The 18010-nt window shown below is 45.3% G+C and overlaps 1 protein-coding gene across 3 annotated transcripts in view; it reads left to right on the top strand.

The window, feature by feature from the left end:
* The window catches only part of DCP1A (decapping mRNA 1A), an 80362-nt gene that overhangs the window by 43310 nt on the left and 19042 nt on the right, over positions 1-18010 (top strand). For all 3 annotated transcript variants that reach the window (XR_004537320.1, XM_033925782.1, XM_033925783.1), the window contains exons 5-7: positions 1884-2022; positions 12281-12403; positions 15420-16175. Coding sequence is in view for 2 of the 3 variants with exons in the window: in XM_033925782.1 (XP_033781673.1) it covers positions 1884-2022; positions 12281-12403; positions 15420-16175 (1018 nt within the window). In the remaining variant the exon portion in view is untranslated. The remainder of the gene's footprint in view (positions 1-1883; positions 2023-12280; positions 12404-15419; positions 16176-18010) is intronic.

Here is an 18010-nt window from a genome sequence, read left to right as displayed (position 1 = left end):
CAAAGTATGATCGCCTCTTGCAAAGAATTTGAATTTTGTTACATTTATTAATCTTGTATCTGGTGTTAAGTCCCTAATCTGTATGTTCAGAGTTAGCGGATGAAAGAGGATCTTCATCCAATTCATTACAACAGACCTGTTGTTCGTTGAGGCCTGGATTCTATAAATTGCACCCTACCAGCGCTTAACTTAAGTTGAAAACGCCATTTTAAAAAAGAAAAAAAGCATTTAAAAGAAAAAAAATGTAGTTGCCAGTATGCCACGGTAGATGTGGCTAACGCTGGAAGTGGTGTCAGGTGTCATAAAGCTCCTTTGTAGGCATGATTCATATGAAAGGTAAGCGCCGGAAAGGTAGGCCTTGAAAACCCTGACTTACATTTCTGATGCCTACTTTTCCACAATGTGCAGTTCTATAAATGGCACTATGATTGGCGACCGCCTCCATCAGTGCTGTGTATAGAATCCAGGCCTGAGTGCCTTTCAGATTTACAAAGCAAAACATTTTTCCATTTTGAGACTTAGATTCCAGAAAATGATCCTTGAAGAGCTCCTTTTAGTAAAGCATATGACCTAGTACAGTGGAATCTTGGTTTACGAGCATAATTTGTTCCAGAAGCATGCTCGTAAACCAAATTACTTGTATATCAAAGTGAGTTTCCTTATAGGAAGTAAGGGAAAGTCGCTTGATTTGTTCCTACCCATCCCTGAGGCCAGCGGCGCTGCTCCACCCCTCCGAGAACCGGCATTGCTCCGCTCCCCCCCCCCCCCTGTGCACGAACCAGCACCCCCTGCCCAAACAGAAGCTTCACCCCATCTGGCACCGGCACGCAGCCCCAGGACGTGCTGGTGCCGGTGAACAAAGATCCTTGCTGTTGCCTGGGCCTTGAGCATCTGCTTATGCTCAAGGCCTTTTGGTTCTTGCTGTCTTCGAGATTCATGGAGATCTCTGAAAATCTCAGAGAGAGCAAGAGCCAGAAGGCCTTGAGCATGCGCAGATGCTCAAGGCCCAGGCAACAGCAAGGATCTTCGTTCACTGGCATGTCCTGTGGGCTGCGTGCCGGTGCCAGATGGGGTAAGGCTTCTTTTCGGGCGGGCGGGCAAGGAGTGATGCCGGTTCTTGGGGGGGGGGGGGGTGCTCGCAATTCGAGTCAACGGTCGGTTTGCGAGTCACAATTTGTAAGAATGTTTTGCTCATCTTGCAAAGCACTTGCAAACTGCGTTACTCACAGACCGAGGTTTGACTGTATTTTGTTTATTTGCAGGGGACAAGCACTTCAGCAGTCTAGTAATTGAATGATTTATGCAGGCTGTCGGAACAGAATTGTATAAACCTAGTTAATGATATCAATTACAATTAAATCTGATAGCAGATGAATGATACAACCTGGCTTGTTTACCCTTTCCAAAAATACTAGGACTAGGGAGGGGCATGCAATGAAGCTACTAAGTAGTAGATTTAAAACAAACCAGAGAAAATATTTCTTCACACAACATGTAATTAAACTCTGGAATTTGTTGCTGGAGAATGTGGTGAAATCAGTTAGCTTAGCAGGGTTTAAAAAAGGTTTGGATAAATTCCTAAAAGGAAAGTCCATAGGCCATTATTGAGCTGGCTTGGGGAAATCCACTGGGATAAGCAGCATAAAATCTTATTTTACTACTTGGGTTCTAACTAGGTACTTGGGACCTAGGTTGGACGCTGTTGGAAACAGATAGTACCGGGCTTGATTGACCTTTGGTCTGTCCCAGTATGGCAATTCTTATGTTCTTAACTTTATGTGCTTCTAAAGTTATTTAAATAGGAAGGGTGAGATGTTCTTTTGTTTATCATTGTCATTAGCAGGGGAAAAGAAATTCCTCTATGATGATCTGTTTCTTTTCAGAGTGGTGGAGCAGGAAGCTGGAAGAGCTCAGCAAATCTCTCAATACAGGAAGAGTCCCAGCATAACAAACGGCTGCAGTGAAGAGAGACCCATAGATATTCTGGAAATGCTCAGTAAAGCCAAGGATGAGTATGAGCGAGTAAGGAATCTGTCTGTGGTCTATGTGTATGTGTACCTGTAAAACCAGCCAGAAAGGCACTGCACTGCACTGCACTGGGGGAAAGTATACAGAAGTCAGATAACATTGATAAGAGTCGCTGCTGCATATAGTGTAAAACTTTCTTAAAAAAAAAAAAAGAAAACCCCAAACAAACCAAAAAAACGGGCTAAATGATTACAGCACAGCAGTTTCTTCGCTGAAAACGAGCAAAACCCAGGACTCTACAAACCCAGATGGTAAAAGTCATTTAGGATGGTACTAGTGCATTGGCCAGCTAGCCATAAGACAGGTCCATGGTCAACCCTAATAGCCTTTCTCCTGCGCCTGGTCCGTTAGCTGGGACCAGTCAAGCACGGCACTGTGCCTCTGTAGCCCACTGCCAGCATGTTCGCGAGCCTGCTGGGAGGCAGGCTCTGACCACAAAGGGTTTTTCCCATCCTTTTCCTCACTTTCCCTTCCTGACTGTGCCTTGAGGCTCTGAGTAGACTAGGTCCTATAAAAAGAAAAGTTTATCCGGGCTTCCTAACTTTATTTGATTTTCACCCCACCCCCCTCCCTATTGTCTTCTCCTTTTATGTCCCTTACTTTCAAGATTATAGTTCTTCCTTTTTTCCCTTTGTCCCAGTTCATCTCAAGTAATAAATTTAAGTCCTATGTAACCCCTTTTCTTATTACTGTACACCGCCTTGAAGTTTGAGTCGGCGTTGTATCAAATTTTTAATAAACTTGGACAACAGGGGGACCCAGGGAATGTTGGAGCATGTGCAGGAGTCCATTGGCCCAGGCAAGCTGACCATGTGTTTAGACATGCTGGCCATCAAGACCCTACACTGCCTGCAGGAACTGACAGCTCAGCCCAGCTGCCAATTTTCCATCTTTCAACTGACAGCTTCCTTTGGCAGAAACGTTCCTCAGTGGGTTAGGGAAGGCTGAATAGGGCACTGCCAGTGTTGCCAGTGACCAGCCAGTAGCACACAAGCCCATAACAGGTTTTACGGGATCAACAGCCATTTTCTCTCTAGCTCCCCTATCAGTGCTGTATGAAGAAGGTACAGCAGTCCCTAGGGGAGGGGGAAACCTTGTGGAGCCAAGGGGGCTAGATCTTAAGGGTGTCAATGCTGTGGTTTCCTCTTATTCCTCTATATCCTGGAATTCCTCAAATCCAATTTCCACCAGATCCACGCAAAAACTAAAATTATCCTTCCCTTCCTTAAAAGGCATCTCCCATGTTGGTAAACTAGGGTCCTCCCTCCCCTTCAGAATTACTCAGCTCTGGAATAGTCTCACTTCCCCTCTTCATAACTTGAGCTCCCTTCAACTATTCCGTAAGCATCTGAAAACTTGGCTCTTCTCCAAAAGGTAACCTCTCCCTCTCTCTGGTACTCTAAGCCCTTACATCTATAATTCCATTGGAGTTCCGTTCTATCCCAACCCCTGTAAACCGTGTCGAGCTCCACTTTGTGGAGATGATGCGGTATATAAACCCAAGATTTAGTTTAGTTTAGTTTAGTTTAGATAGAGACACAATATTCAGTCATCACTTCCATTTGGCCAATGAGTTTCTTACCTCCCTGGATCCGCCTTCACTTTTCCATCCGAGCAGCTCACAAGTGTTGTTTTTTTTTCCTGTGTGTGTGCTGGGGAAGTATTTTCAGTTCCATGCACTCTTGTTTAGTTTCACAATGGCCTTTCTCACCTTTTGGTGATGGTGGTAATGGTGGTGGCAGTGGCACAGCTCCGCTCTCAAGGCATCAGAGTGTACGCCCTCTCAATGACTGGCTGATTCAGAAAAGGAGTCCAGAACAGCTACCTCCTGAAAGGCCTGGGCTGGTGGTGAACTGAACAAAGAACTTGTTTCCTTCTCACTGGTTGAAATGTAGCCTGGAGAATGGTGTTCCTCGCTGAGGAGTCCCAGCTGTGAAGCCTTTGTGCTTTACTGGCCCCGCAGACATGAGAATTTCCTCGGGTCCTCAGGTGATAGCTTGCCATGTGGGCACAAGCTCATATGCAACCCCTTCAGGGGCCTTGCTGCCATGCTGGTTTCCATGGTCTCAGCATTTCAAGGCCAGGGTGCCAGTTCCTTAGAGGGGGGGAGGGATTTGGAGGAGCCTCACCTGGTGGGTTCATGTGGATGGATCTGAGGGGGTTCCCTTGAACCTTCTGAATGCATAGTATCGATAAAAGGCCAGGGGCAGGAAGTTTCACTGCAGATTATGGCTTTTTCCATTTTGCAAGGCAGAGTGATGTGGGTGATGTCAGACAACGCTGTTGGCGTGATGTTAACAGACAGGAAGTAAAGAGCTAAGGTGTAGCACTGGAGGTCTTTGAATGCTGGAATGCAAAGTGTTCTCTTCTTGGCGAGCAGAGTCGCTGGCTGGGATAGATTTCTTGCAGGAGCGGGTTTCAGTAAGGGAATGGATCTTGGCTCATTAAGGGTTCAGGTGGCTGCTTTTGCCTGTTAGGGAAAATCAGCCACCCTTTTCAGGTGGCACAGCTGGATGCCTTGTTCTTAAAAGGAGTGTTACAGTTTTCCTTTTTCTCCCTTCATTGGACTTGAACCTCATGCTGAATGTTCTTGCGGGTCTTGTCTGAGACACTGGCGGTGACCTCTCTAAAAGATCTTACGACGAAGAGAGTTTTCCTGGTTGCTAGTGGTTCAGCACGCAGGGCTTCAGGGTTACAGGCCCGCTCCTATTTGGACCTATACTCGAGTACATCTCCGTCCACATTGTCGTGGCTTTTCTGCCAAAGTTGATTTCCCCCATTCCATTTGGATCAGAGGTTTACTTTTCTGCATTCGTGGACCAGAGAATGGACACTCGGCCCAGAAAGCTTCATAAGCGATGTGCAGGGTTTTGCACCAAACAAATGATCTCTGTGTCTCGGATTATTTAATTGGACTGTTCCATGGACTGTGCAAGGGTTTAGCAGCTTCAAAGACATCAACATGTTAGATTAAGGTAATATATATTTTGTCAGAACAAACCAGTTCAGAGGAGCCTCTGGGGCCCATTTTACCTATGTTCAGGCTGGAAAGGTAGTTTTATAGATTGGATTGGGTTAATGTTTATAAATATTTAACAAACATGTTAGGATGTTTAATAAAAATGTTAGTATGGATGTTAAAAATGTGAGCACCGTATTTTCACTCATATACCGCACACCCGTGTAAAATGCGCACACGGGTATACCGCGCGGGGAACACAAATTTATGTAATAAAATGTTAATATAGCGCGCACACGCGTATACCGCGCATGCTAAAACCTCCTCCCGCCTACTCCGAACCGGCATACTCCGAACCGGCATGCTCCCCCCCGCTCGCGTCACCCCCTCTCCCCCTCTGATCCGAGATAATCTGATCCGGCATTCCCCCTGTGAACCGGCATCCTCCCCCCCCTCGCTCGCGTCACCCCTCCCCCCCCGCGATCCTACATCCCCCCCAGCACCGCAAATACAACTCTTACCCGATTGGGCACCGGCACCAGCACCAGTGCACAGCATGTGCCAGTGCCCGAAGATCCTCCCTCGTTGGTTTGGGCTGGGCTGGGCTGGGCTGGGCGGTGCGAGAGAGATCCTCCTTCTTCCTCTGCCGGGCTGGACTAGGCTTTGAGCATTTGCGCATGCTCAAAGCCTAGTCCAGCCCGGCAGAGGAAGAAGGAGGATCTCTCTCGCATCGCCCGGCCCAGCCCAGCCCAGCCCAGCCCAAACCAACGAGGGAGGATCTTCGGGCACTGGCACATGCTGTGCATTGGTGCTGGTGCCCAATCGGGTAAGAGTTGTATTTGCGGTGCTGGGGGGGATGTAGGATCGCGGGGGAAGGGGGGGGTGACGCGAGCGGGGGGGGCAGGATGCCGGTTCGCAGGGGGAATGCCGGATCCGAATGTAAAAAAAAATTGTAAAACGCGCTCACACGTATAACGTGCATGGTTATGCACGGTTTGTAAAATCGTGTATAACGTGCGCATTATATGCGGGAAAATATGGTAGATATTTGTTTTGAATCTATCCCCTTCTAATTTTTCCGAATGCCCTCTTGTTCTTTTATGTTTTGAAAGTTTGAAGAATCTGTCTCTCTCCACTTTCTCTATGACCTACAAGATCATGAAGGGCATAGAGAAAGTGGAGAGAGACAGATTCTTCAAACTTTCAAAACATAAAAGAACAAGAGGGCATTCGGAAAAATTAGAAGGGGATAGATTCAAAACAAATGCTAGGAAGTTTTTCTTTACTCAGCGGGTGGTGGACACCTGGAATGCGCTTCCAGAGGATGTAATAGGACAGAGTACGGTACTGGGGTTTAAGAAAGGATTGGACAATTTCCTGTTGGAAAAGGGGATAGAGGGGTATAGATAGAGGATTATTACGCAGGTTCTGGACCTGTTGGGCCGCCGCGTGAGCGGACTGCTGGGCACGATGGACCTCAGGTCTGACCCGGCAGAGGCATTGCTTATGTGCTTATGTGCTTATAGGTAATGATAGTATTTGTGTTATGCAACCTGTTTCCCCGAAAATAAGACCCGTCCTGAAAATAAGCCCTAGCATGATTTTTAAAGATGCTCCTAATATAAGCCCTACCCCCCAAAATAAGCCCTAGTTAAGGTCTACCCTTGAATCCCCCCTCCCAATGTCTCTGACACTCCCTTACTCCATCCTTGACACTAATGCTGCCTGATTTGCTGAAAAAAATCAGACTCGTCAATTCAGCAACTCCCCCCTCTGCTGCTTTAGGAGGCCTCGGAGCGGAGGTATGTCAGTCTCATGGTGGGAGGGTCGGTGGGGTTCTGCTGCACAAGGGGATGGGTGAGAGGGGAGGACTGATGCTGCACATGGGGGGGGGAGAAAGGAAAGAGGAAGAATTGAGGTGGAGGAGATTGTTGTACATGAAAAAAATAAGACAGCCCCAAAAATAAGACCTAGTGTGTTTTTTGGACCCAAAATTAATATGACTTTGTCTTATTTTGGGGGAAACACGGTCATAGTAGGAGGGAGACCCCCCCCCCCCCGACCTCAGCCCTGAAGACGCATTGGCTGCGAAACATAGAACTATGTCGGGCTGAAATGGTTGACTTGCTTTTGAAGAAGAAAGTATGGAGAATTGGACAAAATGATGGAGTTTGAGAAAGTATTTCTGAAACAAGAATAAGACCTGAGAACAAAATGGCAAACATTTGCACAAAGACTCATAATAGGATTTGGACAATGAATGAATGAATGAATTTTGGGGTGTTTGAAAGGAATGGGAGGGTTTCATTTATAAAAGTGGGGTGAATGGGAGTGTTTTTATATATTCAATTATTTATATTGTGGATAGTTGGAAGTATTAATGCATTATAAAGATATTAAATATTTTAAATTTAAATCAATTGTGTAGTTATAATAGCGAATTTGAGGAGATACACTGTGTATGTATAAACGCTATTTAATAGAGGAAGTTGATTGGTGTATTTAGATTAGAGATCAATTCTTGAAATTAATTATGCTGCAGTGGCAGTTGGGGCTTTGAAGAGGCTCATTGGATCTTACACAGTTTGACAGTGGAAAACTGAAAAGTTCCAGTAGAGTAATCCTAGGGATTGCACGAAGTTTAGCTCTATACCTCTATCTGCTGGTAGGAAATGGAACATCAGACTAGTGTGGCTTGAGAAAAGAAAAAGAAATTAGCATTTTGTCCCTGGTGAGTAAATCCTGAGGAATTTAAGTGGGACCTATCAATAACTAACTACTTTTCTATCAATTATGTACAGTACATATAAAGAACTACATTAGAGTCTCAGTTAACAGGGACTCTTGCCCAACTGGCAAAAAAAAATCACCGGTTGGTGAAAAAAAGAGTCCCTTGAAGCACCAGCAGCAGCGTCCTGAGCTGCAAATCCTCCCTCCCTCCCTTTTTCAAACCCTGAAGCAGCTACGAATCCCCCTCCCTCCTGCCCCGAAGCACCAGCATGGCAGTGGTCCTGAGCCGCAAAGCCCTCTTCCCCTCTCTCAAGCCCTGAACTGGCAGAGGCAGGTGGTGGTCCTGAGCTGCAAACTCCTTCACTACTCCCTCCCTCCTTCTCGCCCTTCTTTACCCAAACGAAGCCGGTCAGCAGGAGACAGCCTCAAAATAGGCTGCTCGCGGCCAGCCCTGGCAGAGTCTTTCCTCTGATGTTGTCAGAAGTTACGCATCAGAGGAAAGGCCCTGCCGGTGCAGGATGTGAGTAGCCTGGTTTGAGGCTGCCTCCTGCTGATGCTGTGCTCGGGTAAAGAAGGGAAAGAAGGAGAGAGGGAGTGAGGAAGTTCGCGGCTCAGGATTGCAGCCTGCTTCTGCCACTGGGGCTTGAGGGAAGAGGGTTTGCGGCTCAGGATCACTGCGGGGACGGGGGGAATTGAAAGTGGCTTCACGGACCTGATTGAGAACAGGGCAGTCTGTGGATCGAGAAATTTGAATTTTTGGTGGGAAAGTTTGTGTGCTGACCTGATTGAGAACAGGGAAGTCTATTTGTCATGAATGTGAATTTTGGCGGGAAAGTTCATTGGAGGTCCAAGTTTTGCATTTCAATTTTGGCAGAAAAATTCATTGGAAATCCAGGTTTGAATGCTGAATATTAGTGGGAGCGTTCGGGACCCAATTTTTAATGTCTGGAGAGAGTCTGAGGTCCCACTTTTAAATTCTGTCAGAAAAGAGGCTGATGGTCATATCCAATGCTCCTGGCTTCATTTTGGGATGGACTCCTGTAATTCAGTGAGCTGGGGGGGTTTAGGTTTCAGGTTGCCTAACTTGGGGTACACTTGGTTGTGCCAGGCCCCTACACCCCCGAGTCCCTCCTTACTGGCTGGCTCCCTTCTTCCCTGCCTCCCTCCTCACTACAAAAAAAAAAATCTTTGCCAGTAAACTCACCAGTATAGCCGGGTCTTTGGCATATTCTGATTCCTATGTGATGGCCAGGCAGAGGTTTCATGTTTGGCATGCCTCCTTCTCTGGGGGCAGAGCACGAATCTGCTCAGCTGTTCAGCATAGTTCATTCTCTAGATTTAGAGCACGACAACTCTTGGCAGTGCTCCATAGCTCCATCTCTGGATGTAGGGTGCAACTTTGTTTAGCCGCTCGGTGAACTTCCTATTTGCTTAGCATGGCTCTGCCTCTGGCTATAGAGCAGAGTTCCATTTGTCTGTTCAACTTGGTTCCCTCCAGGCTTGTAGAACATGGCTCTTGTTTGGCTCGATTCAGGGCCTGGAGGTGGGACTCTGCCCTAATGGCCAGTTCAGCATGGCTCCCACCCAGGAAACTTCCAAGGGCAGACCCCAGAAGATGATGCCCAGCAAGAGTAGAATAAAGCAGACAATTAAAAGAACAATAGCGCTCAGCATAATCAATAACATGATTGGTAAATATGAAAATTGCATTAGCTTCCCATCCCCCAACCTCCCTTCCCCAACCTGAACCCACCAACTCCCCAAATAACCCCAAATTTCAACCATTCTCCCATCTAAGTTGCACATGGATGTAGAGCTTAGTTCCAGTTGCCTGTGCAGTGCGGATTCTTCTGTGGATGTGCAGCCTGCCAGTTCAGTATGGCTCCATCTCAGGTGCTAGAGTGTAGCTTAGGCTGTCTGTTAGGGCCGGCTATATATCTGAATGTAGAGATCAGATCCAGCTGCCTATCCAGCGCGGCTCCATCTCCAGATGGGAAGCGCAGCAGCGGCAGCCTGTTCGACAAGCTTCCATCTCTGGAGGCTCCAGAGGTAGAACGCAGCATAACATTCCTGTCTGAAATGCTCCCATATCTGCAGGGAGAGCACAGTGCAGCCTGCATGTTTGACATTCCCCCACCTCTGCAGGTAGAACGCAGTGTCCACCTGCCTGTTTGATTCAGCTCCATCTCTGGATGGGGAGCAAAGCTCAACTCTGGCTGCCTGTCTGGCATAGCTCTGTCTCTGTTGTTCATGGGTTCACCTTGTGGTTTGGCAGGGCTCCATTTCTGAATGATGAGCACAAGTTTGCCTGTCTCTGGTCGGCATAGCTTCGCACATACTGTTCCATCACTAGTAGCGTACATGATTCATAGTTGGCTATCGAGCGTGGCCTGGCTTCAGGCTGCTGCACTCTGCTCCTTTTCGGGTGTTGTGTGCTTCTTGTACTCTTCCAGGTGTTCTGGTGGCTTAGGTTCAATTTGTGTGCCTCTGTACTTGGACATGTTTGTCCTGGCAGGTTTAGTGCTTGCATTGAGTGGACCAGGTCTCGTTCTTTGAGGGTTGGCATGTAAGCTACAATCTTTCCTTTGGTAGAATGGATAGTTCATTCGGGGTCCAAGGTCCTGGTGTTTCTTCTTTTGTGTCTCCGAGGACTGCTTTGCCACATCTCATTCGTTTCTGGATTCATCTGCTGCTGATGACAAAGAAGGAGAAATTGTCTTACCTGATAATTTTCTTTCCTTTAGTCACAGCAGATGAATCCAGAGTCCCATCTTTTATGTTTGTTTGGTTTCTTTAGTCTCTCCTTTGTTCCCTAGGAGTTGGTCCTTGGGGCAGCTTTGATTTGGACTAGATGCCAGCGTTGCATGAAGGAGCTGTGAGGAGGGAGTTCTGGGCCGACTTGTTTTTCATGTTGATCTGCTACTTTGTTAAGAGGAATAATAATAATAATAACAGTTTATATACCGCAGGACCGTGAAGTTCTATGCGGTTTACAATGATTAGAAATGTTACAGATTGAGTGAATAAACAAAGTTACAGATTGAATGAATAAACAAAGTACAGATTTAGTGACAGGTGGTTCTTGCACTTGGTTGTTAAGGACTAAGATTGAATAGGTTGGTTTCCTAAGTATTTCAGGAATAGATATGTTTTCAGGCGTTTCCTGAATTCTCCATAGGTAGTAGGCACAAGCAATTGTTCAAGGTCTTTACCCCATAATGCTGCTTGATGTGTGAGACCATCATATATATGACAGAGCTCAGTTTTGTGTTCTCTATCTCCATCTGCTGGTTGGTGTACATTACGTATTCATCTCTGGATTCATCTACTATGACTAAAGAAAAGAAAATTATCAGGTAAGACATAATTTCTTCTTAGTGCTAAACCATGTCCCTCATTATTCATTCAATTGGAGTAACTGTGCCGATCTCAACATAGTCCTATATTGAAAATACATATAGCTGCAGTTAGAGGAAACTCCTCTATCGTGCTCCACCAGATCCTTGCTGTAGTTAGAATGCCCTAATCAAATATTTGAATATCCCTATCTGACAGGTGGCAAGATCATTAGTTAGAACTAGAGGGCAACCGAATCAGGCTTCTTCTCAGCCAAAACGCTGAATGAATATACAGCTGAAATTTTGCCACTTGATTTCAGCCAAAACCATGTTCAGGTTCTGCCTTCCCACCACTTGAACCTATTTTGTAGAAGCCCTGGTGGTCAAGTGGCCTTTACAGTGCAGGAATGATCCCGACTCCCTCCTACCCATTCTGGCTCCTCAATCAAAATGGCTGCCACAGCTTCCCATGGCAATCTCATGAGACTGCTGAAGAAAGTCAAAGCAGCCATTTTGAGATTGCAGCCGGCATGGACAGGAGCGAGTTGGGGATCACTCCTGCCCTGAAGAGCCTACTAAACCACCAGGGCTACTAAAGGTAGGTCTAGGGGGGCCTTTGGGTGGTAGGATGGCGGATGGGGTAGGGGAAGGGTAGGCAGAGTGTTTGTAAGTAGAGAATGACACGGTGACAAAATTCATCACCGTTCCTGTCCCCGTGGGAAACCATCTTCATGTCATTCTTTAAGGAGAGAGGGAAGAATCAGAATATAATTGGGCACAACCACTGACCCGCAAGCTTTGCTTTGAAGAATGCTGGTGTAGAAGGACCGATGTTGAAATAGACACTAGAAAATGACATGGAATTATTTCCCGCGGTTATCCGCGGGGACGGGAACGGTGATGAATTTTGTCACCGTGTCATTCTCTATTTGTAAGTGATAGGGTGTTTGGTGTCGGCCAGAAATGCACTAGCATTTGTCTGAACCTGGATCTTAGGCCATCTTTATTACGAAAATTATTTAGAACTGAAGGCAGAATCTGCTGAAGGGGTAGAGGCTGAAACCATCATAATTATTTTAAAGTTCGATACATACCTTACACTAGAGGAGGGGAGGGGGTATTTATATTGTTGAAGTGAGATTTTCTTTTGTATGTGAGGTAGCTTGTGATCCAAACAGTATCAAAGCCTAACAATTATATTTCTACATTTATGCCTTATTTCTAGAGTCAGTTTGGTGACTTAAGCATCGTTTCAAGTTCTGTAATGCAGCAAAATGCAAACTGCTTGAAAGCAGAAAGCCTAGAAATATCCGAATCTCCATCTGCAACATTGCCAGTGCAAGATAAGGTATGTTTCAGCAAGGCCTTTGCAGCATGTAGAAGGAAGTGGTTTATTTTCTAACATCATAAAAGCAATAACAAAATAAGCAGGATGTTTTGTAAGCAAAAATAGTTTGGGGTTACAAACTTTCTCAGAACCCTTAGATGGCCTTTTGCTTTTCCCTGACTTGCAATTTGTTACGCATCTGTAACTTAGTTTCAGCTCCTGGAGCTCCCCTTGCTGGAAAATGCTGGGAGTAGGGAATCACTTCCTCCTAGATATGCTGCCTTTTTAGTCCTCTAAATTGCTACAGCTGCAACTAATGGGATTTTTTTTTTCCATAAATTTTTTTATTTTTCAAAATAAATATACAAATAATTATTATAAATATAAAATTGATTACAAGGAACTGGAAAAACTTGGTGGGCTAGTTATGTCTAAGATATAAATATGAGAAAATGAACGCTGATTTGTTAGGGAATAGGCCCCATTGACGTCTTTTGTAGAATTATTATAACTAAGATTTTTATTGTTAGAAAATGCGCATCCGGGGGGGGGGGGGGGTTGAGGAATATAATGTTATTTTAATTGATTATTTATACGGATGGTAATTGGGGGAAGGATGATATTTTTGAGAATGATAAATAAGTCTGATTGTTTATATATGTGTAATTTACGTTTATTTATATGATAAAATTTTATATGATAAAATATGATAAAATTTTATAATTACTTTGATGATAAAATTAGGTTGGGTGGGGGGAGGGTAATGATCTGTATGATTCTTCTAAAATTTTAAGTGATGTCTAAAGCGTTAAATGTTTAATCTATTCTGTTTCCACTTATTGAAAGTGTTTTAAAATGAATAAAGATTATAAAAAAAACCACAAAATAAATATACAAAGTAAACAAATAATTATTATAAATATGCAAATATACAAAAGATAACTTAGGGCTCCTTTTACGAAGGTGCGCCAGGGCCTCAACGCGCGGAACAGCATGCCCTAAATTGCCCCGCGCGCCAGCCGCTACCGCCTCCTATTGAGCAGGCGGTAGATTTTAATGAACAAATGGGATTTTAATGTCAAATTTGATACGCTGCATAAATTGGAAAAACTCTTGGAACAGATTGCAATTGATGTCAGATAGAACTTGAGATGCAGTTATTTGAAACCATATTTTGTGTTTTTAAAATGTATTATCCCAGGACAAGCAGGCATGATATTCTCACATGTGGGTGACGTCATCTACGGAGCCCCGATGCGGACAGCTTTTCAAGCAAACTTGATTGAAGATTTAAGTTTGCTCTGCTGTACCACGCATGCGTGCCTTCCTGCTCCACTAGAGGGCGCATCCCCTCCTCGTGGTCTCCAGTTCGTTTTTTTCCGCGGAGCCTAGAAGTCGTGTATTTTTAGGCTCTGCCCCAAGTGCCTTCTAGCACCGCGTTTTTTCTTATTTTTCGAATTTACAGTCGCTGTGCGCCTCTATCTCTTACAACTAAGCGGGTGACAATAAAAAAAACACTGTGCACAATTAAACAATACTTAGGGCGCCTTTTACAAAGCCGCGCTAGGGCCTTAACGCGCGGAATAGCGCGCGCTAATTTGCCGCATGCGTTAGCCGCTACCGCCTCCTTTGGAGCAGGCGGTAGATTTCCAGGTAGCGTGCGCTAATCCGGTGCGCGGCTATGTAAAATGAGCCCTTAGTATGCGTAAATAATCTATTCATGTTCCAGTGACCAGAAAAAATCTTTTAGTAGTTTTTTAATGTGCGATTTGCAAAGAATGTAGTACTCTACTGAATTGGTCTTGGAGCAGTTGACAGTAATAGATTAATGGTAAGAGCAGCAGACTAGGAGCCAAGCCAGAGTTCAAATCCCACTGCTGCTCCTTTTGATCTTGACTAAATTGCGTAACCCTCCACTGCCTCGGGTACAAACTTTTGAGTCCCCTTGGGGACGATGCCAGAATGTAACCACTTGAGCTACTAATGAAAAATACAGTCAAGTAACGCGGTTTGTGAGTGTTTTGCAAGACGAGCAAAACACTCTTGCAAATCGTGCCTCGCAAACCAAGCATTGGCTCGATTTGCGAGCCCCCATCCCCCTAGAACCGGCATCGCCCGCCCGAAAACAAACCCTTACCGCGATCTGGCACCAGCACGCAGCATCAACCCACACGACGTTCCGGTGCCGGAAGAGCCTGCTGCCGATCTCTGCTAGGCTGGGCTTTGAGCATCTGCGCATGCTCAAAGTCATTTGGCTCACGCTCTCTCCGAGCATTGCCCCAGGTCAATTAGATAGATTGTGAGCCCGCCGGGACAGATGGGGAAAAATGCTTGAGTACCTGAATAAATTCATGTAAACCAGGAATCTCAAAGTCCCTCCTTGAGGGCCGCAATCCAGTCGGGTTTTCAGGATTTCCCCAATGAATATGCATTGATAGCAGTGCATGCACATAGATCTCCTGCAGATTCATTGGGGAAATCCTGAAAGCCCGACTGGATTGCGGCCCTCAAGGAGGGACTTTGAGACCCCTGATGTAAACCATTCTGAGCTCCCCTGGGAGAACGGTATAGAAAAGTGCATAAATAAACAAATCCGCGCTAGCGTTTTTAGCTCCAATGCTCATAGAATTCCTATGAGCGTCGGAGCTGTTACTATCGCGGCCGGCACTAAAAACCGTGCTAGTTTTGTAAAGGGGGGAGGGAGTTAGTAAATACTATACATTTGTCACTGTAACCCATTTGACTAATTATTATCATTATAACTCGTTTGTCCAAATATATACGTTACCTTGTAACCCGTTCTGAGCTCTCTGGGGAGGATGGAATAAAAAATAAATAACCGACCCTATTACGTTCTACTTATGGCTGCCCTTTATTCCTTCCTCATATAACACACAATTTTCTTCTGTTCCTGTTATTATTAGCATTATTTTTCTAATGTATAAAATCTATGTAGTGATTTTGTTCCCTTTTTTTTTTTTTGGATCTGAAGATTTATTATTGTTTTGTCCCCTCCCCCTCTTTCTTTCCTCTATAGGCATTCCAATCGGGTCATAAACATTTGACAATAGAGGAATTATTTGGCACCTCTTTACCAAAGGAGCAACCAATATCTGCGTATTTGAATTCCAATACAATGGAGAACAGCCAGCCAGACAGTTCAAGCAGAGGCAACAGCTTGTTGGGACCTTTTTCGTTTGAGCAGTCGGCGGCAGTCCATCAACCGGTGGGAAAGGTGGAAGGCTCCGGTGTTAAATCGAACGTCTGTTGTATGACTCAACATGAATGTATTACACCTGTGCTGGTGGCACCCATGCCAGCCATACAGCCTGATGTTCACTATGTTTCAAACTGCCCTGTTCGATTAAGCCCTAGTCTTAATTTGGCCATCACATCGTCAGAAACAGTTCTGCCTAATTTGAGCACCAGCACTAATAATAGTCTAATGCAAGTAATGCACCCTTCTGTAAGACAGATGTCCCCACTTATGAACCAGTCGGCTTCAGAACTGAGCCCTGCGTCACAAAATCAAATGGCTGGCAAACCGCAGTTCATGCCAACAGCGGTGGCACCTGTCTTGAGCGGTATTCCAGGTTCTTCACTTCCAAGCATGGATCTTCTGCAGAAGCTCAGGTTAACACCACAGCACGACCAAGTCCAGCATCAATCCCTGGGCAAAGCTGCCATAGCGCCCAGTTTTTCGTCTGCAACCGGGAAACTGGCAACCCCAGAGAGCTTCAAAGAAACTCCCATGAAAGCATCTCCAAGCAGCTTGAAAATCACTTCTCTTAAGGTAATGATCGATGGGAGTTTTATGCTAGGCTTTGGTGATTTGAAATAAGGTACGCTTTAGAACAGGGGTCCCCAAAGTCCCTCCTTGAGGGCCGAATCCAGTCGGGTTTTCAGGATTTCCCCAACGAATATGCATGAGATCTATGGGCATGCACTGCTTTCAATGCATATTCATTGGGGAAATCCTGAAAACCTGACTGGATTCGGCCCTCAAGGAGGGACTTTGGAGACCCCTGCTTTAGAATCTCTGAAAACCAGTAAACCCATAAACTGATATCTAAAATAAGAGGAAAAAATACTTCATGTATTTACAGAGGTTTTGCACATTTATCATAACAGAATCAGCAGGAGCATCATTGTACTAGGGTAAATGTCAGGTTTTAGATGCCTATATGTGTCTGGAAACAAATGAAGCCATTATCTAATATTGTATGAATTTTAGTTGTAGTTTGTAAAATGTTTAAAGTTGTTTGTGTGTGTGTGTGTGTGTCTTCATTGCTGACTTTGTATCAGAAAAATAGAACCATTTCTAAATGCAGGGTTGATCTGCTCTTCCTAAAGAGGAAAAGTGTAGTAATATACACTCCCCCCTCCATATTCACGGGTATAGGATTCATGAATTCATGAATCTCTAAACCACCTCGCCTCCCGAACCTCTCCACACCTTACTTTTAAAGCGTGGTGGTCTAGCGTTGAAGGCGGGGCAGGAGCGATCTTCCTCTGCTCCTGCCCCCCCATGCAGAAAAATGGCTGCTGTGAGTTCCCGCTGCAGTCTCGCGAGACTTAGTTCAAGGCTCTTTCATGGGGCTTTAAAAGTAAGGTGCGGAGAGGTCCGGGAGGGCAGGGGTGGTTCAGAGTCAGCCCTAAAGTTATTCACAAATTTTTCTTATTTATTATGCCCCTAACCACTGCGATTATGGAGGGGGTAGTGTATTGCAACACCAGTGGATAATGATTGATTTAAAGGACCAACATTTAGTACCCTTGATTTAGAAACTATTTGCCCCTTGCAAAGGATCTCTCCTTGCTGCCAGGTATGAAAACTTGACTTATAGGATATTTTATCCTTATCCATCAATTTTTGGAGTCTCCTTTATTGATTATATACTATTCTGCATAGATAACCATACAATTTCTCATATGTTATCAAACTCTCACGCCTGCCTTCCATGTTTTAGCACTAAACTTTGTGATTCAAACTAGAGAATGACACGGGGAAAAAAATCTGTCCCCGTCACTGCACCGTCCCCGGCCCACCATCCTCTGCACCGCCCCGTCACCGCCGTTCCCTTCACCGCCCCGTCACCGTCACCGCCATCCCTTTCACCGCCCCGTCACCGTCCCCGCAGCATCCATATAAGCCTCAGTACTGCGAAACACCATGAAGACAGAAGAGAGTCCTGCCACTACTACTACTGCACTGAGAATCTGTTTCAGTGCCTCTGCCCTGTAGTAAAAACCGAACATAAAATAAATCAATTAACTTGTCCTCCCTTTCAATGACGTGTCCCCCATGTTCACCTATAGCTCGAATCAGGTCAATTGTGCACACTAAAAATGCAGGAGGATCTGGAACGTGAGCGCAGGCAGGCAGTGATACAAAAACAGTAGACACCCGACCAACTGCAGTGTTCTGCCATCTCCCTCCCTCCATCTCACCTTAGATGTAGAGTATGCCGGCTTTCTTTTTCGCCCAGCCGCATGTGCGGGTGCTCATTTGTTCAATATTCTCCTCTGACGCAACCGGAAACAGGAAGTTGCAAGAGAGGAGAAGATTGATCAACGCGAGCGCGGCTTGGCGAAAAAGAAAGCCGGCATACTCTACATCAGTGGTTT

Source organism: Geotrypetes seraphini, chromosome 17 (genome assembly GCF_902459505.1).
Source record: "Geotrypetes seraphini chromosome 17, aGeoSer1.1, whole genome shotgun sequence".
In the NCBI taxonomy this organism is placed as follows: Eukaryota; Metazoa; Chordata; class Amphibia; order Gymnophiona; family Dermophiidae; genus Geotrypetes; species Geotrypetes seraphini.
Note: the sequence above shows the minus strand (reverse complement) of the source record. Positions and strands in the feature narration are given on the sequence as shown.